This window comes from Macaca mulatta, chromosome 11, assembly GCF_049350105.2.
Source record: "Macaca mulatta isolate MMU2019108-1 chromosome 11, T2T-MMU8v2.0, whole genome shotgun sequence".
NCBI classification, from domain to species: domain Eukaryota; kingdom Metazoa; phylum Chordata; class Mammalia; order Primates; family Cercopithecidae; genus Macaca; species Macaca mulatta.
The window spans coordinates 56,720,957-56,743,159 of NC_133416.1; the positions used below are offsets into that span (position 1 = coordinate 56,720,957).

General features: G+C 57.8%; 4 protein-coding genes across 16 annotated transcripts in view; 2 read left to right on the plus strand and 2 right to left on the minus strand.

Annotated features, from left to right (window-relative positions):
- Nucleotides 1–1,565, plus strand: LOC107000856 (uncharacterized). Its single transcript, XM_028829453.2, has 2 exons — nt 1–340; nt 544–1,565. Exons 1-2 carry the CDS (start codon nt 1–3, stop codon nt 1,563–1,565), a joined length of 1,362 nt encoding a protein of 453 aa, XP_028685286.2.
- Nucleotides 1,179–20,944, plus strand: KCNH3 (potassium voltage-gated channel subfamily H member 3). Of its 4 annotated transcripts, none has more exons than XM_077954057.1 (15): nt 1,179–1,642; nt 3,041–3,274; nt 3,773–3,907; nt 5,173–5,306; nt 5,740–5,983; nt 6,383–6,540; nt 6,640–6,847; nt 11,811–12,197; nt 12,383–12,582; nt 13,025–13,274; nt 17,284–17,501; nt 18,258–18,589; nt 19,007–19,113; nt 19,819–19,895; nt 19,989–20,944. In XM_077954057.1, exons 1-15 carry the CDS (start codon nt 1,567–1,569, stop codon nt 20,586–20,588), a joined length of 3,360 nt encoding a protein of 1,119 aa, XP_077810183.1. In that variant the 5' UTR covers nt 1,179–1,566; the 3' UTR covers nt 20,589–20,944. The 4 variants fall into 4 exon arrangements, with proteins under 4 accessions (XP_077810183.1, XP_001109598.2, XP_015007149.2 ...); XM_001109598.5 differs by having other exon boundaries at nt 11,811–12,089; XM_015151663.3 differs by having other exon boundaries at nt 3,045–3,274; nt 11,811–12,089.
- Nucleotides 10,150–11,319, minus strand: LOC144332853 (uncharacterized). 2 transcript variants are annotated; one of them, XM_077954138.1, is made up of 2 exons: nt 10,530–11,319; nt 10,150–10,482 (listed from the first exon to the last, which is right to left on the minus strand). In XM_077954138.1, the coding sequence occupies exons 1-2, from the start codon at nt 11,202–11,204 to the stop codon at nt 10,213–10,215; spliced, it is 945 nt and encodes a 314-aa protein (XP_077810264.1). In that variant the 5' UTR covers nt 11,205–11,319; the 3' UTR covers nt 10,150–10,212. The 2 variants fall into 2 exon arrangements, with proteins under 2 accessions (XP_077810264.1, XP_077810265.1); XM_077954139.1 differs by having other exon boundaries at nt 10,150–10,458; nt 10,506–11,319.
- MCRS1 (microspherule protein 1) overlaps nt 20,938–22,203 on the minus strand; it is a 9,972-nt gene continuing 8,706 nt past the window's right edge. For all 9 annotated transcript variants that reach the window (XM_077954137.1, XM_077954136.1, XM_015151668.3 and 6 more), the window contains 4 exons: nt 22,078–22,160; nt 21,838–21,925; nt 21,466–21,593; nt 20,938–21,374 (listed from right to left, as the gene is read on the minus strand). In XM_077954137.1, coding sequence (XP_077810263.1) covers nt 21,288–21,374; nt 21,466–21,593; nt 21,838–21,925; nt 22,078–22,160 — 386 coding nt within the window. In that variant the 3' untranslated portion in view covers nt 20,938–21,287. The remainder of the gene's footprint in view (nt 21,375–21,465; nt 21,594–21,837; nt 21,926–22,077; nt 22,161–22,203) is intronic.

Sequence of the window (22,203 nt, forward strand, 5' to 3'; positions counted from 1 at the left end):
ATGGGGGTGCTGAGCCTACCGCTTCGCTCGTTAGGGAACAAATTGCTGTTTTGGCCCCGGCGGCTCCTCTGGGCGCGGGCGGCAGCCGCGCTCTCTGGCAAATCGTGGGAGGGAGGAGGAGCGGTGCTGGCAGGCAAGTCCGGGGGACCGTCGCAGCGCGGGAGGCCAAGAAGCGACGGCCGCCCCGGGCCCGGCTCCGCCCCGCCGGGAAGGGGCTCCCTGCAGCCGCCCCCGGGCAGCTCCCCGCACGGCGCCGCGAGGAGCTCTCCAGGACTGAGCTGGGTGAGGCGCGGGGCTCGGCCTTCCTCGCTCCCCCGGTGCCAGGACCCGCATGCACAAGGTTCGGAAGTTTTATGCAGTGTCTGACCCCTGTCGGTCCCCTGTATTTACCACCCAATCCTCTAGCGCGCTTAGGAGAGGCAAGAGGTGACAAAAGCCAGAGGGAAATGGAGGGGCAGGACAAAGGGTCTGGCGTTCCCCTCCCCACCACACACCCTTTCCACCCACGGGGTCACACGGAGGACGTCTGACCCTTACTCCTAGGGCTACCCACCCTCTGGTTTCCCGGCAGCTCCTGCTTGCGGGGGCACTTCATAAGAGCAGCTGGATCCATTTTCCAGAGAGTCAAGTTGAGGATGAGAAAGTCTCGAGGGCCGGACAGCTGTGCGCGCAGAACCCCCGCCCCATCTGCTTTTAGATTTCCCGGGTGTGGCTGGAGCCCCTCTAGAGCGCCGGCCTTCGCTGGCCGCCGGGCCTTCACCTGCGCCTGTCGCCCTGTCCCCTTGCCCACTGCATTTTCCTCGGGAAGAGCATCTTCCACAGCATGCGCCCCCCACCCCACACGCCCCGAGCCCTTCTCCCATTCCGCCGGGGGAGAAGCGGCTGCTAGGAGGCTCTCGGAGAGCCCCCGGACTGCGGAGAAAGACGCCTCCCCTCTGCAGCTGAGGCCGAGTCAGCGGGAGGGGGCCGGCCGTTCGCCAGTGGTTCTCCGAGGGACTGGCGGGGAGGCCCGCAGGGTAGGATCAGGGCGGTCGCCGCCTCCCCGCCCCCACCGAGGTCCCGAAGGGAGGGGAGCCCTCGGCGGGAGGCCTGTCCCTTTAAGGAGGCGGCCCTGGCTGGGTGTGCCCCGTCTCCATGGTTACCCCGGTGCAGGCGGCGGGCGCGGGAGGGAGGGAGGGAAGCTGCAGCTTCTCCCCGACAGACGGAGGGAGCTGCCGAGAGCCGGCGCCGAGCGAAGCCCGAGCGGAAGCCCACCCGCAGCCGACACGCGAGCCGCTGTCGCGGAGGGAGGTGCTGAGAGCGCCGCGGCTGCGGGGCCTGGAGCCCGGGATTCGTGGGCGGCGAGGGTGCGAGGGGTCGCGCGCCATGCTCCGGGTCCCGACGGCGCGGACGCCCCCTCGCGCGCCCGCGGCCGGCGCGACCCGAGATCCCGGTCTGGGCATTGCCCCCCGACGGCTGCGCTAGGGAGCGCGGGGCCCGGCGGGGGGCGGCCGAGCTGGGCGCCCTCCCCCGGCGCGGAGTCCCCGCACCCCGGAGGGATGGGGCCGGCAGCCGCGGGCGCCTAAGATGCCGGCCATGCGGGGCCTCCTGGCGCCGCAGAACACCTTCCTGGACACCATCGCTACGCGCTTCGACGGCACGCGTGAGTCCGACCCTCGCCCACTAGCACCCGGGCCGCCGGACCCTCGCCAGGGCTCCCGCCTGCCCTGAACCCCCAGCAGCCCAGCTTGGCGCCCGCCAGTTCTCACCCTCTACTCCCTACCCGCCCCTCTTGAGGCTGGGGCCATCGTCTCCTGCTAGGAGCCGTTTCCCCGAAGGTTCGGGGTCAACACTGCTTCAGGCGAGGCAACAGGACCAGAAGTCCCTGGGTGTGGGTCCTGGGGTGCTCTCTGTTAGCTGGGTCTCGAACCCGAACCTGGTCAGTCTGACCCGTCCCACCCCTGCGTCTGGCGCTGTCGCAGCAACTACCCTCAGACTGGCGGGGTAAGGCGAGGCGGGTGAGCAGTGCTCGGGGACAGCTGAGAGGGCTCAAAAAACAGATTTAGAAAAGAGATTTGCAAACGGAGATAGAGTAGGCGGGACTCGGGAGAGCATGGTGTGTCCAAGCCCCGTGTCTCATAGCCTGAACCCCCTAGACTTGGGGAGGCCATCTAGCCCCAAGAAGATGGTCTGGGGACTCCCATCAGGACTGGCGAAGTTTGGAGAAGGCGCCCCAAGCTCTGGATCCCCGGTTCCGGGGGCTCTGAGCACAGGGGAAGTGGTGAAAGCCCCTCCCCCCTCCTCTCCCTTACATCCCCCGTGGGGCTTCCCAGCTCTCTGCCTAGGTCCTCCTTGGTCTCCGGTTCCTGATAGGGGGTGGGAGCCCAGCACTGAGCTCTCCCCCCTCTGGGCTCCTCCATCTGCTTTGCCAGTTTGCTTGGCTCCTGCAGCCTGCTGATTCAGTGCCCCCTACTCCCCAATACATTCCTGGCTCCTGGCTCCCGAGCTCAGTCACCATTCTTACACCCCCATTCTTGATCACATTCACTAATTCCTGAGCCAGGTCAGGCAGCTAGGGCTAAAACACAGACAGCAGGATGTATGGTGGTCTGGGGTTGCCTCCCAGTCTAGGTGTGTCCCAGTGGGAGAAGCCAGACAGCCAACCTGGGTACCTGGCTTGTGGGTGAGCCTGGCAGAAGTAGAGGTGGGGCTGAGGCTGGCGCAGAGCTGGCAGTGCAGTCCTTGTTAGGGAATCCCCAATCCCAGCCCTTACCCCACATTGCTCAGGACACCCTCCAGAGGGCACAGTGCCCGTACAGCATTTCATTCACTGACCTCAGTTCACACGTACTGATCCTTGAATGTACTCACACCTGCTGCAGGGCACTGACAAACAGGTGACACACACTAATTGCCATTCATAAACAGCCCGGCCCTAACACACACAGGATTCCTGGGGTTTGAAAAACCCACTATTTGGTTGCAGGTATTTGGGAAAGGAGGGGTGGTAGGCCTCCTGCCCCTTCACCCCACGCCTCCTCTGAGAGGTGCTCTCTTGCAGACAGTAACTTCGTGCTGGGCAACGCCCAGGTGGCGGGGCTCTTCCCCGTGGTCTACTGCTCTGATGGCTTCTGTGACCTCACGGGCTTCTCCCGGGCTGAGGTCATGCAGCGGGGCTGTGCCTGCTCCTTCCTTTATGGGCCAGACACCAGTGAGCTCGTCCGCCAACAGATCCGAAAGGCCCTGGACGAGCACAAGGAGTTCAAGGCTGAGCTGATCCTGTACCGGAAGAGCGGTGAGGGGCCACCTGGCCAGCCTGCCTCACCTTTGCAGTCTTACCCAGCCTGGCACCAGCCCCATCCACTGTCCCTCCTCCTTTCTGTTGCCATCTTCTCCATCTCCCCATCTCATCCCATCTTTCCATCCCCGCATCCAACCCCTCTTGCTCCATCTGACCTCTTGCCCGTGGCTCCCCATCTCTACCTGCCTCACCCTAGACTCAGCCTGCATTCAGTTCCAACCTTGGGTTTCCCGCATCCAACAGAAAAACATCCGCATTTCGGCAGGGCAGATCTACCGCGGGACAGGTCTGGCTGTCATGTTTGCTCTCCTTTGCCTCCGCCCCCCAATTCCATCAAGCCCTGCCCTCAGTGAAACTGGACTGCCAGCCCCTCCCCCAGGAAACCACTGGATCCTGCCTGTGTCTTGCCCAGGATGTCAGTGGAGCCAGGGCCTCTGTCACCTCAGGCAGTGCCAAGAATGGGAGGTGGGCTGAGTTTGTTTTTGTGCCCAGGGCTCCCGTTCTGGTGTCTCCTGGATGTGATACCCATAAAGAATGAGAAAGGGGAGGTGGCTCTCTTCCTAGTCTCTCACAAGGACATCAGTGAAACCAAGAACCGAGGGGGCCCTGACAGATGGAAGGAGACAGGTAGGTGCATATAGGTGCTGTGGTTGGGGTGTTGGGTGCTGCAGGCCTGGGCGGGGCCTTGGCACCCAGTCTGAGTATGGGGGTCCCCCATGCCTCCTGTATTCATTTCACTCCCACTCGGGCTGCCTGAGAGGCCTGTGCTGCTCTCATCTCCACGTGATTCCTCGGTATGGGAATATTTTTTCCAAATAGACAGATTGAGACAAAGTTAGAGTTTTTTGTTTTGTTTTGTTTTGTTTTTTTGAGACGAAGTCTCACCCTGTTGCCCAGGCTGGAATGCAGTGGTGCGATCTGGGCTCACTGCAACCTCCGCCTCCTGGGTTCAAGCAATTCTCCTGCCCCAGCCTCCCAAGTAGCTGGGATTACAGGCACGCGCCACTACGCCCAGCTAATTTTTGTATTTTTAGTAGAGACAGGGTTTCACTATATTGGTCAGGCTGGTCTCAAACTCTTGACCTCGTGATCCACCTGCCTTGGCCACCCAAAGTGCTGGGATTACAGACGTGAGCCACCCCGCCCAGCCGACAAAGTTAGAGTTTTTAAATCAACTTTATTAAGAAACTGAAAGCAAACAAACCCCACTGTACCCGTGAAACATTACTTTCTGACCAGTTAATAAGGTTGAGCACAGACCCACTAGGTTCCTCTTCCCTACAGCAAACCTGACTAGGGGTGGAGCTCTGGGCAAAGCCTGCTTTTAAGTTCTTTGAGTCTTCCCCCTCTCGTGTCCTCCAAGGCTGGGGCAGGCCTTTGGGCAGGTTACAAAACTGTCAAGGCCTCTTTGCCATTTGGGGATGCTGGGGGTGCTCTCCATTCCCACTCCCATACTGCCAGTGCTGGGTCTGCCTCTCCATGATGTCAGCCTTCATTGTCACCCTCTGGTCCCTGCACTAGCTCCTGGCTCCTGCTGTAAGTTCCCACACCTCTGCTGATGGCCTCCTGCTAGTTCTCCACCCTGACCCTGTGAGGTACCTCCTCGCTTCCTGTCCCAGGCCTTTCCCCATAGAGATCCTCTGGTCCAAACCTCCTCTTCCTGGAAGCAGACCCCAGAGGTAGTGTCTGTAAGCACTCCTAGGACTGCCCATTGCTGGGCTGGGCAAGCGAACCCAGGAAGTGAGGAATACCTGAGCCCTCAACTCTAAACAGTCTAAGTGGTCAATGAGCCAGACCAGTCTATGGGCCAGCAACTGTGTCCTACACCTGACCCGGAGCTAGGGCATGTGGGCACACACCCATCATATTCATGGGCCCCTCTGCTTTTGCAGGTAGTGGCCGGCGCCGATATGGCCGGGCACGATCCAAAGGCTTCAATGCCAACCGGCGGCGGAGCCGGGCTGTGCTCTACCACCTGTCCGGGCACCTGCAGAAGCAGCCCAAGGGCAAGCACAAGCTCAATAAGGTGGGCTGAGCCCTGGGAGGTGTGGGAGAGGGGAGCGGCAGACACAGGAGATGGGGAAGGGGACTTGATCTACCACAGAGAGAATGTCCTAGGGGCCACCTAGGCCTTGCCAGCACTTTGGGGGTTGGGACTGAAGGATCACATGCCTGATCCATCAAAGGTACAGAAGAAAGTCCTGGCCTGGGAGGCAGGTGGGCCTTGGTTCAATCCTGGCTCCTCCCCTAAGCAGCTGTGTGGCTGCAGCTAAGTCACTTAACTTGCCTGATCTTTAGTTTTCTGATCTATAAAATGGAGACGCTAATGTCATCTCGAAGCAGATGTTGCTTCGAGAACGCAGGGAGAGAAAGGAGGTGGATGTGGGTCCCAGACTCTATCCAAACTCAGCTTGTGCCAATATTCTTTTCTCTGCCTGGACCTGCCATGCTTCACTCAGGGGGTGTTTGGGGAGAAGCCAAACTTGCCTGAGTACAAAGTAGCTGCCATCCGGAAGTCGCCTTTCATCCTGTTGCACTGTGGGGCGCTGAGGGCCACCTGGGATGGCTTCATCCTGCTCGCCACGCTCTATGTGGCTGTCACCGTGCCCTACAGCGTGTGTGTGAGCACAGCACGGGAGCCCAGTGCCGCCCGCGGCCCACCCAGCGTCTGTGACCTGGCTGTGGAGGTCCTCTTCATCCTTGGTGCGTGCACTCTGCCCCTTCCACCCCACCCTCTGCTGGCACCCTGGGGCTTTGCTGGGGATAGTCCACGTGGCTCCTAGGGCCCTACAGTGCGCCCCTCGCCCTCTCTCATTTGTAACCTGTGAGCTTTGAAATCAGACCTAGGTTCCAAACATCTCCCACTTACAAGTTATATGACCCTGAGCTGGTCAAAGCCTCTCTGAGCCTCCATAAAATAGATTCCCCCTTTGTAAAATAGGCAAAATGATGTCTACCTGTTACAGTTACTGTGAGAACTAAGTCAGATGATATATGGAAAGGGCCGGGGACAGTGTCAGCTACTGAGAAGGTAAGCAGGTGTCCAGGCAAGAGTGGCTGCCCCCCAGCCCCAGTGCTGACTCCCACCTGGATTCCCCACAGACATTGTGCTGAATTTCCGTACCACATTCGTGTCCAAGTCGGGCCAGGTGGTGTTTGCCCCAAAGTCCATTTGCCTCCACTACGTCACCACCTGGTTCCTGCTGGATGTCATCGCAGCGCTGCCCTTTGACCTGCTGCATGCCTTCAAGGTCAACGTGGTCAGTGTGGCTGGGCTGGCTGGGTGGGTGGACTTGGCCAGGGGACAGGCAGGGCCAGCCTGGCTGACCTCCCTCCCTCCCTCCCTCCCCGCATCTTAGTACTTCGGGGCCCACCTGCTGAAGACGGTGCGCCTGCTGCGCCTGCTGCGCCTGCTTCCGCGGCTGGACCGGTACTCGCAGTACAGCGCCGTGGTGCTGACACTGCTCATGGCCGTGTTTGCCCTGCTTGCGCACTGGGTTGCCTGCGTCTGGTTTTACATTGGTCAGCGGGAGATCGAGAGCAGCGAATCTGAGCTGCCTGAGATTGGTACTGGAGGCTCCCTCTGCATGTGGTGGGGAGGGAGTTGTGCAAACGTGTCAGAGGAGTGTGAGCACAAGTGTGGGTGCTGTGTCAGGGACCTGTGCAAGTCTGCATGTGTGCAAATCAGAGAAGAGGGTGTGCAGGTGTGAGTATGACAACCACCACCATGTGACAGGCCTGTTCTCCAGCAGCTGGGCCTTGTGGAGAAAGCCCAAGGAATCTCAGTCGCCCATCCAAGGCCTCCTGGGACCACATTCCTTAAACCCCTGCCCCGTTGGGAAGGCCAAGCAGGGAGCCACTGCCCTCCAGGGTTTCTCTGATACCCAGCACTCTCCACCCCTTCCCCTGCATCCTCTTTGAAGCTTGATCCCAATACCTTGGCTTCCAAAGCCCCTGCCTTCTCTTGTCACCTCCAGTCCACATTGCTCCTGTCATCTCCTGTCCACATTTCTCCCTGCTGCATCTCTGCTCTCCCCCAGCCTAAAAAGCAGCCTTTCTGCGTCCCCAGCATCTTCACTCTCCTTCATGTCACCTCTCTTCCTTCCACAGCTCCTCCCTCTGCTCACCACCCACTCACATCTTAACTCCTGCTGGGAGGGCTTCCACCCCCACCTCTGCACCCAAAATGTCACCCGGAAGGTCACAGTGACCTTCTGGGGCCAAACCCTCATCCTCCTCGAAGTTCCTGTATCTGCCAACCACAGTTCCTCTCAGCTGTGGGTGATGCAGCTCTTGGCTGGCCTCCTCCCAGCTCCTCCAAGTTCCAGGGTCTCCAGACCTTTTCCTCACAGCTCTCCCGCTTCACCTTGCTTTCCCTCGGCCATTCCACTGACACCACTGAGTGAACATCTCAACTTCCCCCTTTAGCCAAACCATTCCATTCTAGCTGTTTTTAACTCTCACTGTGCCTCAGGTCCAAAATCAAGCCTGACTTCTTCCTCCCCAGCCCTCCAGCCCTCTCTCATCTTCCAGGTAACTGACATTTAGCCGGGTTTCCAGGTGCAGGTGGCCTCTTATGACTGTCTGCTCCTTGTTGGAGTCACCAGGTGTCCAGGTCAGCCTTAGAAACCAGGTCTGACCAGTTCTCTGGGAACTACAAGGCTCCTGTGAATCCTCTCTCCCTCTCAAGCTCACGGGAGGCCTGTGTGTGTCACAGAGGGCCCACTTGAAATTTCCCCCGAGTGCTCTCACTGCTGAGCTGGTGGAAACCAGGACACTCCAGGCAGTGACAGCTCCTTGGTGCCTGCCATTCCCAGAGGAAGCCTGTGGTAGCAGCTGCTCTGGGGTCAGATGACCACACGGCAAACACAGTCAGAGGGCCAGGAGACAGACAATGGTGAAACAAAGCCTGTCTCCACCACCCAGCCCCGAAGTGAGCTGAGACACCAAATCCCCAGGTCCACTCCCGCCCCCTGAAATGGGACCCAGATACCCTTGGTCTTCTGTCCATGAGGCTCCTCTCTTCCAACCACCTCACAGGGGTTGCTGATCTGACACTAAGAACACCTCTAGCTCCCAAGAGTCTCTGGGCCCCACAGGGTGGGCAAGGGTGGGTCGACCCTTGCAGATACACATGGTATTCTTTCACCCTTGACCCCTGAGTTCCAGGGTGGTTTCGTTCCATTTGGAGCCAGTACTAGTCTACATTTAGATACTTTACAAGTTCTTCACATCATCATCTCCTCTTTCTCCAGGGAGTCTGCCCCCTAATGGGGTTGGCACCAAACCCAGACCTCTCCAAGTCCAGCCCAGGCAGGAGAGCTCCTTGTAGGGGGAGGTGAGGCTGAGGTGGGTGGGTGGGTGGCTCCTTCTCCGTGCTTCCTTGACTGGGTTTCCTTTTCCACTGTCCATGATGTGGACAGAGTTCTTTCCCCAGATTCCCACTAGCCCAGTGGAGGTGGGCTGGATTTTCACAAGACTGTGCCGAGTATTGAGGGAGAGAACTCAGGGCACTCCTCAGTGTGTGAGCCCCCAGCCTCCGGGACAGCTCCTGCTGGCCTGACCCCGCCCTGCTGGAGGCACCATCCTGGCCCCAGCTTCAGGGGCTGCTGATGTCCCATGGCCAACACTTAGAGATCAGAGGCCTCCCTGCTACCCTGTCCTGTGTCCTGCTGCTTCTCCCCACCTTCCCTATTCTGGGCATCTGGCTTTGGGTGACTTCACCCTCAGAGGCCAACTAAACAGTGATTGTGAAGAGTTTTGTGTACTCCATTGCTTTTTTTTTTTTTTTTTTTTTGAGACAGAGTCTCACTTTGTCACCCAGGCTGGAGTGCAACAGCGCAATCTCGGCTCACTACTACCTCCGCCTCCTGTGTTCAAGCAATTCTTCTGCCTCAGCCTCCCGAGTAGCTGGGATTACAGTCATGCGCCACCATGCCCGGCTAATTTTTGTATTTTTAGTAGAGACGGGGTTTCACCACGCTGGTCAGGCTGGTGTCGAACTCCTGAGCTTGTGATCCGCCCACCTCAGCCTCCCAAAGTACTGGCATTACAGGCATGAGCCACTGCGCCCAACCACGTACTCCATTGCATTATTATAGCACACCTCAGATAACGGGAAGGTGAACCCCCACCTTGGTGCAGGTCTTAGTACATCCCCCAAAATTCCTTAGCCTGGAATGTAATGCCCTCACTGTTAACCCCACATTCTAGCCAAACTGAGCTATTTGCCTGTACTTGTCTTAAAATATCAATCTCCAGGTTTGGCTCGTGCCTGTCCCTCCACCAGGAATGACCCCCTCGGTTTCTTTGTATCAAAACCCTAACTACCCTTTGGAACCAGGAACAAATGTCCCTTCTTCCAGAAGCCTTCTAGCCCTAGCCCATGGCACTTGGTTCGAGCCCCCCTTCCTTCCTGCTGTGTGGCACCTCTGAGATGTAGCTCTGGCCCTATGTCATCTGCCCTTCTGAACTGGAGCCCTCAGGGAGCTCCTGTGGGGCCCCTAGCTCCTGGCACACTGTGCGAGGTTGCTGAATGAATGAGTGGGTGGATGACAAATGTGTCGGGGCCACAGGGACCCATATGCCTAAAGTGTTAGGGAGAGTCTGGAGTAGGGGGTCTGTGCTGAGGTGGGAGGAGCAGAGCACAGGTGGAGAGGTGGGGTCCCACTGCAGCCTGTGACCCCAAGCCACAGCCACACATTTCTAGATCAGCCAATCTGCCCTGTCTCTCTTGCACCCCATGGCCCTCAGCTCTGCCAGGACCTCTGTGGACCTTGGGACCCCCCACCCAACACCCTAGAGCTCCTGCAACCCTCCAGCTAGGCTCGAGAGTGACTCCCAGCGCACAGGCTTGGGAGAGACCTCAGTGCACAGCCCTACTCCGTGCCAAGGCCAGGTGGAGAATGTTGGGCTAAGGAGAAATCCAGCCTCTACTCTGTGGCCCAGTCTGGCCTGTGCCTGTGTGTGTGTGTGTGTGACTCTGTGTGTGTGTGTGACTGTGTGTGTGTGTGTGTGTGACTGTGTGTGTGTGCGTGTGTGACTGTGTGACTGTGTGTGTGACTGTGTGTGTGCGTGTGTGACTGTGTGTGTGTGTGTGACTGTGTGTGTGACTGTGTGTGTGTGCGTGTGTGACTGTGTGTGTGTGTGACTCTGTGTGTGTGTGTGTGCGTGTGTGACTGTGTGTGTGTGACTGTGTGTGACTGTGTGTGTGCGCGTGTGTGACTGTGTGTGTGTGACTGTGTGTGACTGTGTGTGTGCGTGTGTGACTGTGTGTGACTGTGTGTGACTGTGTGTGTGCGTGTGTGACTGTGTGTGTGTGACTGTGTGTGTGTGCGTGTGTGACTGTGTGTGTGTGACTGTGTGTGCGTGTGTGACTGTGTGTGTGTGACTGTGTGTGTGACTGTGTGTGTGTGACTGTGTGTGACTGTGTGTGTGCGTGTGTGTGCGTGTGTGACTGTGCGTGTGTGTGACTGTGTGTGCGCGTGTGTGTGTGATTGTGTGAGACTGTGTGTGACTGTGTGTGTGACTGTGTGTGTGTGTGACTCTGTGTGTGTGTGACTGTGTGTGTGTGTGACTGTGTGTGTGACTGTGTGTGACTGTGTGTGTGCGTGTGTGACTGTGCGTGTGTGTGACTGTGTGTGTGCGCGTGTGACTGTGTGTGTGTGTGATTGTGTGTGTGAGACTGTGTGTGTGACTGTGTGTGTGTGACTGTGTGTGTGTGTGTCTGTGTGTGTGTGTGTGTGCATGTGCACGCACCTGTGTGAATGTATTCACCTGTGTGCTCTTGTCCACGAAAGTGTGTCTCCACCCCCCGCCTAAGTGACAGCGTGTAGGCACCAGTGTACCTTTGTCCCTCTTCCAAGTGTGCACAGGCCTTTTCAGTGTGAGTGGCTATGGCGAGGTGCCTGTAAGGGGCACACATGTGTCCTTTGTCTTCTTGACTGTGTGGGACACACACATAGCCTTAACCGTGTGTGTGCATGTCCATGCAGGCGTACTTGGGACCTGTGTGTGAGGCTGAGTGGTTTGTGTGGCTGTGTGGCTGTGGGGAGGGATGAGGCTGAATGGGGAGGGGAGGGAGGGCCTTCTGGAGCAGATGGGCTCAGAGAAATGCAGGAAGAGGAGTCCTGGTGGGCAGGTGGAGGTGAGGGTGGAGGTGGCCTCACCATCCATCTTTGGGGTTGAGGCTGTGGTTGAATGCAGTGAGCACCCCAGACCTTTTGCCCACGCCAGCCAGGCCCTCCGACTGGGCCCGTTACCTGGGATGGGTGCCAGGCATGGGGGAAGGGGTGTGATTTCCCTTGTGTCATCCCCAGTGCCAACAGGAGCTGGCGGGGGAAATGGCAGACTCTTCTGAGGGTTGAGGGGGTGGAGAGGGGCGTGCTAGGCTGGCAGTGAAGGGGCAAAGTGGCGGGAAGCCATGGGGCTCGGTCTGTGTCTGAGTGTCCCCACCCCCAGGGTCCCGCATCCTCGCCCACAGTGTAGCCGAGTCTTCCTGCCGGCTCAGTCCCTTCTGTTCCCTCCTCAGGCTGGCTGCAGGAGCTGGCCCGCCGACTGGAGACCCCCTACTACCTGGTGGGCCGGAGACCAGCCGGAGGGAACAGCTCTGGCCAGAGTGACAACTGCAGCAGCAGCAGCGAGGCCAACGGGACCGGGCTGGAGCTGCTAGGCGGCCCGTCGCTGCGCAGCGCCTACATCACCTCCCTCTACTTCGCACTCAGCAGCCTCACCAGCGTGGGCTTCGGCAACGTGTCCGCCAACACGGACACTGAGAAGATCTTCTCCATCTGCACCATGCTCATCGGCGGTGAGCCCGGTCGCGCGCGTCTTCCCGGGTTCACTCCCAGACTTCTGCCCGCAGGCGGCGCCGTCCCACTCCCCGGAGGGCCTGAGGCCGGGGGCTCTTCCGCTTTAGGTGGCCGTGGAACTCCGGGCCGGGGATGGGGAAGACTCGGGGGCCGGGGGTGGGGGAGACCCCGCCCCGCACAGCGGCTCTCGGGCCTTGCCTAGGAGCGTGCGGGGCCGGAGACAGATGAGCCTAGCGTGGTGTCAGGCCGGGCCAGGTCCCCAAGGTGACCCCCTCTCACCACCTTCCCCCAGCCCTGATGCACGCGGTGGTGTTCGGGAACGTGACGGCCATCATCCAGCGCATGTACGCCCGCCGCTTTCTGTACCACAGCCGCACGCGCGACCTGCGCGACTACATCCGCATCCACCGTATCCCCAAGCCCCTCAAGCAGCGCATGCTGGAGTACTTCCAGGCCACCTGGGCGGTGAACAATGGCATCGACACCACCGAGGTGCGGCCTCCAGGGCTGGGCCTGCTAGCCTTTGCTCCCTCAAGGGGTTTGCAATGGCCTAGAATTATCAGGAGTGAGGGAGGATGAAGAATGCAGAATTTTGGCCTCTGTGCCTCCCTTCTCTCTTGGAGGGGACAGCGGCATGGGACAGAGGGCAGCTAAGAAGGCTTGGAAGGCCCTCTGAACCCCAGTTAGGTCTGGGGGCTTGTACTCACTGAGATGGGAAGCTGGGCTGCTCGGGGGGCTAAAGTGATTGAGAGGGAGGTGGAGGAAGCCCCTCGCTGCCCACCCTGTGTGGAGCTTGGAGTTGTGAGAGACGCCTCAGGTCCCTCCCATGCCTCCCCTGTTCCTGAGGCCTGCTAGGGTGGAAAGGGGCTGACTGGAGGCCACCTCCTCTTCTGCCACTCCCAACCCCCCCACCCCTGCACCTGCTTGCCCGCAGCTGCTGCAGAGCCTCCCTGACGAGCTGCGCGCAGACATCGCCATGCACCTGCACAAGGAGGTCCTGCAGCTGCCGCTGTTTGAGGCAGCCAGCCGCGGCTGCCTGCGGGCACTGTCTCTGGCCCTGCGGCCCGCCTTCTGCACGCCGGGCGAGTACCTCATCCACCAAGGCGATGCCCTGCAGGCCCTCTACTTTGTCTGCTCTGGCTCCATGGAGGTGCTCAAGGGTGGCACCGTGCTCGCCATCCTAGGTTTGTGAGGGTGGCAGAGAGGGCATGGGGGCACGTGTGTGTGAGACCATGGCCCTGATCTGTGGAAAACCTGGAGAGGGGACCTCCACAAGGCCACTGAGAGAGAAACAGCCAGGGTGGAGTCAGGAGTAGTTATGGAGTCCTGGTCAAAGCTCAGAGAAGCCCCACTGACTGCAAGGTGGCAGCATAAGGAGGTGGATATGATATCGCAGGTGTGCCTGGGGCCGAGCGAGTGGAGAGCCAGCCTTTGAAAGGAGCCAGTCTATGGGGAACAGAGGGGAGCTGCCCCTCCTTCAAGAGGAAAATCAGAAGCTGGGGATGGAAGTGCTGGGGAGAGTGTCAGGCAGGGCCAAAAATGGGAGGAACAGAAGCTGTCCTTGTGGTCCCCCAGGAACGGTGAGATGTGACTTTCCTGGGGCAGATCACAGAGCAGGCCCAGAGCCCAGATGGGTGACAGAGCTCAGTCTCCAAATAGTCAGGGAGACTTGTTCTGGTGAAATGGTACCTACAGTGTATATACTTCACTTCTTGGCAAAAGAAGGAGGTGAAAAAGAAAATCAGTTCCCTAGATGCAGACAAAGAAATTGCAGGTGTGGAATGGACACAATAGTAGTGCTGATCACAGGGGCTCACAGTGTGACTAGCCCTGTCCCAGTTCCTCACATGCTTTGTCTCACTCCAACCTCACAAAACCCATTATTCCTATTTTGCATAGCAGGAGACCAAGGTCAGAGAAGTTAATGAACAGCTAGGAATTGGCCAGCCAGGGTTAGAGCCCCATCCACCTGGCGCCAAGTCTCATGCTTCTTCCACGGGGCTCCCAGGTGCTCTGGGGGGAATTGGGACTGGCAGGGAGGAAGCCATCATTAGGAGGGTTGGACCTGCACCCTAGGATTTGGGAAAGCACATTCCATCTCTCAGGGAAACATAGGGCTGTGTCTGTGAAAAGCCACTAAAGGACCGGGCGCAGTGGCTCACGCCTGTAATTCCAGCACTTTGGGAGGCCGAGGCAGGCAGATCACTTGAGGTCAGGAGTTCAAGACCAGCCTGGCCAACATGGTGAAATCCTGTGTCTACTAAAAATACAAAAATTAGCTGGGCGTGGTGGTGGACACCTGTAATCCAAGCTACTTGGGAGGCTGAGGCAGGAGAATCACCTAAACTCAGGAGGCAGAGATTGCACTCCAGCCTGGGCAACAAGCACAACTCCGTCTCCAAAAAAAAAAAAAAAAAAGAAAAGAAAAAGAAAAGAAAAAGAAAAGCCACTAAAGGGGAGCAGAGCTCTGTGGCTGCAAGAGACTACCATGGTGACCCTAGAGGGTGAGGAACATGAGACCGGTGTGGGTAGTCAAAGGACTTGTACATGTGGGGAGGTGGTGACCTGACCACTGCTAACCACATCGAATCCTCAGGCAGCCAAGGCACGTGTAGATTCACTGTCGGGACTGCTGAAGCCCTGGGGCTGAGGTCTGTCATTCATCTGGCAATCCACAATCAAGATGAGAAGAAGGAAAGGGCCAAGAAGGTGGGGCAGTGTCACCAGACGCAGCTACTGTGTGTCCATCCTTGCTCCCTTGAGGACGATGACCTTCCAGCTGGAAACGAGGAAAAAAATGCCATCGGGGTCTTAGACCCCGAGAGTGGGGACAGGTTGTTCATACCCTTTGTTTTACGTCTTTCGTGAGTCCAGCTTTTGGGCCTACATGCGATTTATGCCAACATGAGAAAATGGAGTTATGCCAGTCAAGTGTAGCTGGCAATCCTTGGAGAGATTCCGAAGGGCACAAGGACAGATTTTCACCACTGTAGACTGGTGAATCCAAAGCAGGATTGATGAGTGGATTACAAAACAGATGGTTTTCAGCCTGGAGCCAAGGGAGTTGTGTGGCTGGGAGCTGGCACAGGTCCTCTCAGAGCATGCCTTTGCTGGTGCCAGGCACCACGTCTCAGAATAGCCACGTTCAGTGTGCAGTATTCAGTGCCACAAGAATGGCCACAGCCTGTGCCCTGGGCCTTTGCCTCCACAATGTCCCTAGCACCAGGACTTATGCCACCGTTGATCTATCCTGTCACTGCTTATATGTTTTGGGTGAACTACTTCCCTGTTGACTTGGAGGCTCTGGATGCCCTGGTGAATGAATGCCTGATTCCCCGACCCCAATCATGGTCGGGTTCTCTGCTTTGCCTTCATACCCTCTCCTCACCTACCTTTTTACTCGAACGTCCAAGTGCATCCTGCCTGCTCCTGGCAGCTCTGTGTTCTGGCGCCTGCTTCTGTTGATGAACTGATGGAAGCTAAGCATATGCAAAGTCCATTGTGAGGAAGGAAGTAGTTTGATGAGCTGCACCTGGCGGGTAGTCTATGGTCCTGAGACTCTGCCCTCGGTCCTGTCCTGTTTCTCATTTTCTCTCACCTCTTGGATGAAGACAAGAAGCACGTGCTTATCCTATTTCAGACGACACAAATGAAAAGAGAGCACATTCCCCAGATGATCACCATTGAGATCCAAACAGCTCTCAAAACGACCCAGAAGGATGGCCTGAAACCAAGAAAATCAAGTGTTAAACTATACTTAAGTTGGGGTGCATTCTATACTTAAGTTGCAGCAAAAGTCCAGAAACATGTAGAGGAGACGTAAGCTCAGTGTGTGCTGCTGGCGGTGTGAGATAGTCCATAGCGGGGCCATCCTTTTTGAAACACTTTCTAACAGTCTGAACTGCCTGGCGGTGGTTGAGCTGCCTTGAGGGTAGTGAGTGCTCTGCCCAAGCCCGGACTGCGTGCCTATCCCTGTTGGAAATGATTTTTTTTTTTTTTTTTTTTTTTTTGAGACTAGGTCTCACTGTCGCCCAGGCTGGAGTGCAGTGGTGCGATCTCGGCTCACTGCAGCCTCGACCTCCTGGGCTCAAGTGATCTTTCCACCTCAGTCTCCAGAATAGCTGGGATTGCAGGTGCACATCACCACACCAAGCTAAATTTTTGTTGTTGTTGTTGTTGTTGTAGAGATGGGGTTTTGCCATGTTGCCCAGGCTGGTCTCAAACTCCTGAGCTCAAGAGATCCTCCTGCCTTGGCCTCCCAAAGTGCTTGGAGCCATTGTGCCTGGCAGGAATGATTTATAGGGGGTTCTATCTGGGAGGGAAAGGAAGAAAATGATTTCTTTTTGGTTGTCTTTGTGTGAGGCACTTTATCTACATTAACTCTAATTTAGCCTCAACATGTCCCTGAACAGACACACCCTATTTCATTGATTCTAAGACACATCTCACCCACCGAACCCCATGTGACATCTCTGAGATTACATCGCAGACTCTCATTGATGCCATTTAATAATTGCTGTCAGCCAGGTGGCAGTCTTAACCTGGCTGTGGGAAAACCTCCATTGACCCCTTCTGGTGAGATCAAGAATATTCCCTAGACTCAGTTAAATGCAGCATCTCTTGTGGAGCAGAGACAGCTGGGGCTCAGGAAGGTGAGCCTGGCTGCCTGACATTTTTCCCTGTGCCACACAGGGCTCTAATTTGTTGGTTCCAAACACTGATTCCTGGACAAGCTGCAGCTGAATCACCTGTGGGACTTAAAAACAATCAGACTGTGGGGTCTCCCGTAGATACTGTGATGCTGTAGGTAGAGATGGGGCCTGGGTGTTTGTTCTGACTTTTCCACGGGATTCTAATCAACAGAGCCAGCTGTGAACCACTAGAACTGAAGACAGTTCAGTCTGTCTCAGGGCTAAAATTCAGGTTTTCCGGCACAGTGGTTTTGATCCTGAATGTGTTTGAGGGCCTGGGTCACAGAGCTCTTTACCCCAAGCCCTTGTGGGAGCCAGTGAAACAGGCCGCAGGCGTTAGGCCGTGTCCCAGGCCTCTTTGCCCCTCTCTGTGCTGGCTTCAAGGCTTCAGCTGCCGAGGCCTAGCCCAGCCCTGAAGGGAATTTCAGCAACCTGCAGCCCCCTCTTCTCACCTCATGGCTGAAGCTCTCAGGGCTTACTGACCTCTGCTTCCTCTCCCCAGGGAAGGGTGACCTGATCGGCTGTGAGCTGCCCCGGAGGGAGCAGGTGGTAAAGGCCAACGCCGATGTGAAGGGGCTGACGTACTGCGTCCTGCAGTGTCTGCAGCTGGCTGGCCTGCACGACAGCCTTGCGCTCTACCCCGAGTTTGCCCCGCGCTTCAGCCGTGGCCTCCGAGGGGAGCTCAGCTACAACCTGGGTGCTGGGGGAGGCTCTGCAGAGGTGAGTGTGCTGAGTACGTGCTTGGAGGGGCTGGGGGGTGCCAGGGAGCCTGGTGAGGTGGGCAGAGGCTGCGGATGGTGGAGAGCTGTGTGTAAAGTGTGGCCTGGTATGAAAGCCCCCACCTCGGGCAGGGGTCTACACCCTGTCTGCCCTTCCACACCCATGCGCCCAGCCCAGCATGCGCAGCCACCCCTGCCAGCTCTCCTTGGCCTGTCTGAGGCAGCCTTATCCCGTCCAGAGGAATCTTAGTAAAGGAAGATGAATGCACTGGTGCTGGCACAGGAAGGGGTGGCTCCTGGGGGTCAGGGGCTGAGCAGGGCAGGGACAGGCACCAGCCCTCCAGGTTGCTTCTGAAGAGAGCCTGGTGGCCCCCTCTGCTTTTTCATGGTGAAACAGGACTGTTCTGAGCGGCTTTTGAATTGTCCTGGATTGTCACTAATTCCAAACCAGTTTTTAGTGCTGCATTATCTTGGATAGTTTAATTAGGCTGAGGGACCTGGTAAAGGGGTGGTGGTTTCCGTATTTGGCTAGAATTTCGAGAGGTAGTTAACACCTCCAGGGCTTGGTGGCTTTAGATAGATTTTAGATTAGGATAGTATCATCTATAGGACCTTCAGTGAGAATAGACGTTGGCTATTCTAACAAAGATGGCTCATCCCTTCCAGGGAGATGAAGCCTTGGTAGAGGAGGTGAGTGGCCATATGGTCACACAATAGTGACCATCCATGCCGATTCTCTGTCCCCCACTATCCCTAGGTGGACACCAGCTCCCTGAGCGGCGACAATACCCTTATGTCCACGCTGGAGGAGAAGGAGACAGATGGGGAGCAGGGCCCCACAGTCTCCCCAGCCCCAGCTGATGAGCCCTCCAGCCCCCTGCTGTCCCCTGGTTGCACCTCCTCATCCTCGGCTGCCAAGCTGCTATCCCCACGTCGAACAGCACCCCGGCCTCGTCTAGGTGGCAGAGGGAGACCAGGCAGGGCAGGGGCTTTGAAGGCTGAGGCTGGCCCCTCTGCTCCCCCACGGGCCCTAGAGGGGCTACGGCTGCCCCCCATGCCATGGAATGTGCCCCCAGATCTGAGCCCCAGGTAAGCAGACCCTAGGCCCCCATGGCAGAGATGGTGGTGATGAGGCTGAGGCCCTGGGCAGGTGCACCCTACCCTAGGTGCCCATCTAACCATCTTAATTCCCGCTAGCCTATGTGGGCCAAGCCTGCCTCCTCCAGGAAGCCTCTGTGCCCCTCCTTTCTCCTGCTGTCCCACTCCACTGTGTGGCGTGTGGCACACGCTGCTCTGAACTCTCGCATCTCATGCTGCTCAAGCTTGGCCTCCCAGCTAAACCTCAAGCTCCTAGGGGAAGGGACCCCATGTTAGCTTTCTCCTGGGCTCCTGGTCAGTTCCACGCTCCTGTGGCCTGTGTGTGTGGACGCTGGGGCATCCCATCCCATACGACCCCACAGTGGCTGCCTGTCCATTGATTTGTTGTCGTGGTGCCTGGGTTCACAGGGTAGTAGATGGCATTGAAGACGGCTGTGGCTCGGACCAGCCCAAGTTCTCTTTCCGCATGGGCCAGTCTGGCCCGGAATGTAGCAGCAGCCCCTCCCCTGGACCAGGTACCAGGGCCCCAGGATGGTCTAGGTTGGTGGGCGGCCCCTTTGCCTTGTGAACCTCAAGCACTGCTGGCCTCTGTGCCACCAGTGTTAAAGTAACTGGCAGACTGCCTGGAGGCCATCTCACCCCACTACCCCTCTGTGCCGTGCGGGCAGGGGAGTTTGGTGGTGAAGACCAGCACTTTAATTTTGATGTAGCCAGGAACTGGGTTTATGTCCTTGCTCTGTCAGTTTTCTAGCAGTGTGAATTTGGCTTCTCTGGCCCCAGCTTCCTGTCTGCAAAAAAATGGGTTGATGTTTATATTATATAATGTAACTTAAAGCCTTAGCACAATGTCTGGCTAACTGCGGGGATAGAGGGCTGGGGAACCAGGGGTGAAAGTGGCTCCAGGCCAGGGAAGTGAACAAGGTAATGAGCTCCCAGAAATGTCCATTTGCCTGGAGGACAGAGCAAGTGACAGGCACAAAGAACAACTTTTTGAGGGGAAGGAGAGCGCTAGGCAGTGTGGCTGAGGGCTGCTGGGCGGTGTTTTCCCTGCCCATGGAAGTTTGGGCAAAATTCAGCACCTTGGGCAAGGCCAGAAGAGATGATCCTAGGAGTCAGGTCCTGCCAGGTCAATGTGGTCTAACTGCGGCAAGGCCTAGACCCTCCCACTGCCTGTCTCCTCTTACCAGCCCCAGCTGATAACCCCATCCTACTACCCACAGAGAGTGGCCTGCTCACTGTCCCCCATGGGCCCAGCGAGGCAAGGAACACAGACACACTGGACAAGCTTCGGCAGGCGGTAGGTGAGGGGGAAGGTGGAGGTGAGGGGGGTGCCGGGGCAGGCACTCCATGGCTGACTCCATTCTGACCTCACCTCCTCCCTCCCCCGAAGGTGATGGAGCTGTCAGAACAGGTGCTGCAGATGCGGGAAGGACTACAGTCACTTCGCCAGGCTGTGCAGCTTGTCCTGGCACCCCATAGGGAGGGTCCATGCCCTCGGGCCTCAGGAGAGGGGCCATGCCCAGCCAGCACCTCCGGGCTTCTGCAGCCTCTGTGTGTGGACACTGGGGCATCCTCCTACTGCCTGCAGCCCCCAGCTGGCTCTGTCTTGAGTGGGACTTGGCCCCACCCTCGTCCGGGGCCTCCTCCCCTCATGGCACCCTGGCCCTGGGGTCCCCCAGCATCTCAGAGCTCCCCCTGGCCTCGAGCCACAGCTTTCTGGACCTCCACCTCAGACTCGGAGCCCCCTGCCTCAGGAGACCTCTGCTCTGAGCCCAGCACCCCTGCCTCACCTCCTCCTTCTGAGGAAGGGGCTAGGACTGGGCCCCCAGAGCCTGTGAGCCAGGCTGAGGCGACCAGCACTGGAGAGCCCCCGCCAGTGTCAGGGGGCCTGGCCTTGCCCTGGGACCCCCACAGCCTGGAGATGGTGCTTATTGGCTGCCACGGCTCTGGCACAGTCCAGTGGACCCAGGAAGAAGGCACAGGGGTCTGAGTACCAGCCCTAGAACTCAGTGTTGCCAGGCGTGCTGCCATCTGCTGTTCAGCCCAACCTCAGAGTGAAGACAGGGTGGCGGCCACCCCATGGACTCCATGTGGCCCGCTGGCTCAGGGCAGGGAGCCTGGAAGCAAAGGAGGGCCTGGCTCCTGACTCTCAGAGAGGGTGGGCTGGGGCCCTGGGGCAGGCCCCTCCTCAGCCTGCTCCTCCGACCTCCCGGTCTCCCTCTGCAGGCTGGGGGCAGAGACCTGAGGACAAGGAAGGGCTTTGCCATCCCCTGCATGTGCCCCTGCCTCTACCTGTCCCAAATTTTTATATTAAAAAAAATAATAATAAAAGAAACTACTTTGGAACCTGTTGCTTTTTATTTACAAAAGAAAAACAATAAAGGAAGAGTCTGAGGCTAATCTGCTGGAGACACGGGAGTGAAGGTGGCAATGTGGGGTAGGGTTGTTTTTAAAGAGAGGAAGAGCGGGAGGGGCTCTGGCTCTAGGGAAGCCCGAGGTTCTCAGCCTCTGCTGGCTTCACAACGGCCAGACCTATCCTCCCTCAAAGGCTCAAATTAATGGCCCGCAGCTGAGCCTCCCACTGCCCAATCTGGGCAGGTTTTTCCAGGAGCTTGAGTTCCCAGCTCAAGGGGGCTGGAGTGGCAGGCGAAACAGGCCGGAGAGGGCCCACGAGTCCTGCCACCACTCCTCACTGTGGTGTGATCTTGGCAGCCTCGGCCCGGATGAGGGCAATGAGGTCCTGGTTGATGAGGAAGACGAATCGCAGGCTGGCGATCTGGGTGGGAGACAGAGGTGGGGTCAGGCTTGTGTACTGGCTCACCATGCCTAGGTCTCATCCTGGCCTTCCTGCCTCCTCCCCAGCTCACCTCCACCACAGAGTTGTTGCTGAGGCGCCATTTGGAGCCACACAGCACTGGCCGTCCATCGATGTAGATGGGCCGTCGACCCTCATTGGCAATGAAGAAATCACCGTTGTTCTTCAGCTTGATGACACCTGTGGAAGCAGAAAGGAAAAAGGGATGATGGGATTGGGAGGGATTGATGGGATGAGGAAAGGCCAGAGAGCACCAGGAACCTCCATGGACCAGCTCTGCTTCCTGCAGACACCAAGGAACCCCTGCCTCAGGTAGTTCACGAGGGTCCCCATGGACATCAAGCCCCAGGGCTAGAAAGGACAGCGAGAGGCTGGGAGGGACATCCTCACACTGCTTCCTGCTGGGGCAGCAGGTGGGGGATACCTTGTTTCCGGGAGATCTTCCAGGCTGGACCCTCCAGAGACAGGTCCACATCAATCTGGTTATCCTTGGTTGCTCTGCCCAGGGTGATCTGGGGAAATGGGGCAGGTGAGGGCTGGGACCTGAAGAATTGGGGGAGTAGGTCTATGCAGGCCAGAGAAAGATGAGAAACCAAGGACTACACAGAGAAAGGCACTGACAGAGGAAGCACGTGTAGGAAGGGTAGGGATGGGCCTGCCTCACCTCGCGTGAGCGCATCAGGTACCGCACCATGCGGCCCCGCAGCACTGCCAGTGTCTGGTTGTCGAAGTCCGGAGAGCTCATGCCTAGGGGAAGAGGGGGTTTGGAAGAGCCTACCCGAGGGCCAGA

Bases quoted from the DNA above. Each gene is read 5' to 3' on its own strand.
- LOC144332853 (XM_077954138.1), bottom strand. From the start codon at position 11,204: ATGTGTGCCCCTTACAGGCACCTCGCCATAGCCACTCACACTGAAAAG. The intron at 10,483-10,529 runs GTCACACACAGT...GCACACACACAG, and splicing joins GTCACACACGCACACACACA to TCACACACAGTCACACACAC.
- LOC107000856 (XM_028829453.2), top strand. From the start codon at position 1: ATGGGGGTGCTGAGCCTACCGCTTCGCTCGTTAGGGAACAAATTGCTG. The intron at 341-543 runs GTTCGGAAGTTT...CCTTACTCCTAG, and splicing joins CCAGGACCCGCATGCACAAG to GGCTACCCACCCTCTGGTTT.
- KCNH3 (XM_077954057.1), top strand. From the start codon at position 1,567: ATGCCGGCCATGCGGGGCCTCCTGGCGCCGCAGAACACCTTCCTGGAC. The intron at 12,198-12,382 runs GTGGCCGTGGAA...ACCTTCCCCCAG, and splicing joins CGGGGGCTCTTCCGCTTTAG to CCCTGATGCACGCGGTGGTG. The intron at 12,583-13,024 runs GTGCGGCCTCCA...GCTTGCCCGCAG, and splicing joins ATGGCATCGACACCACCGAG to CTGCTGCAGAGCCTCCCTGA.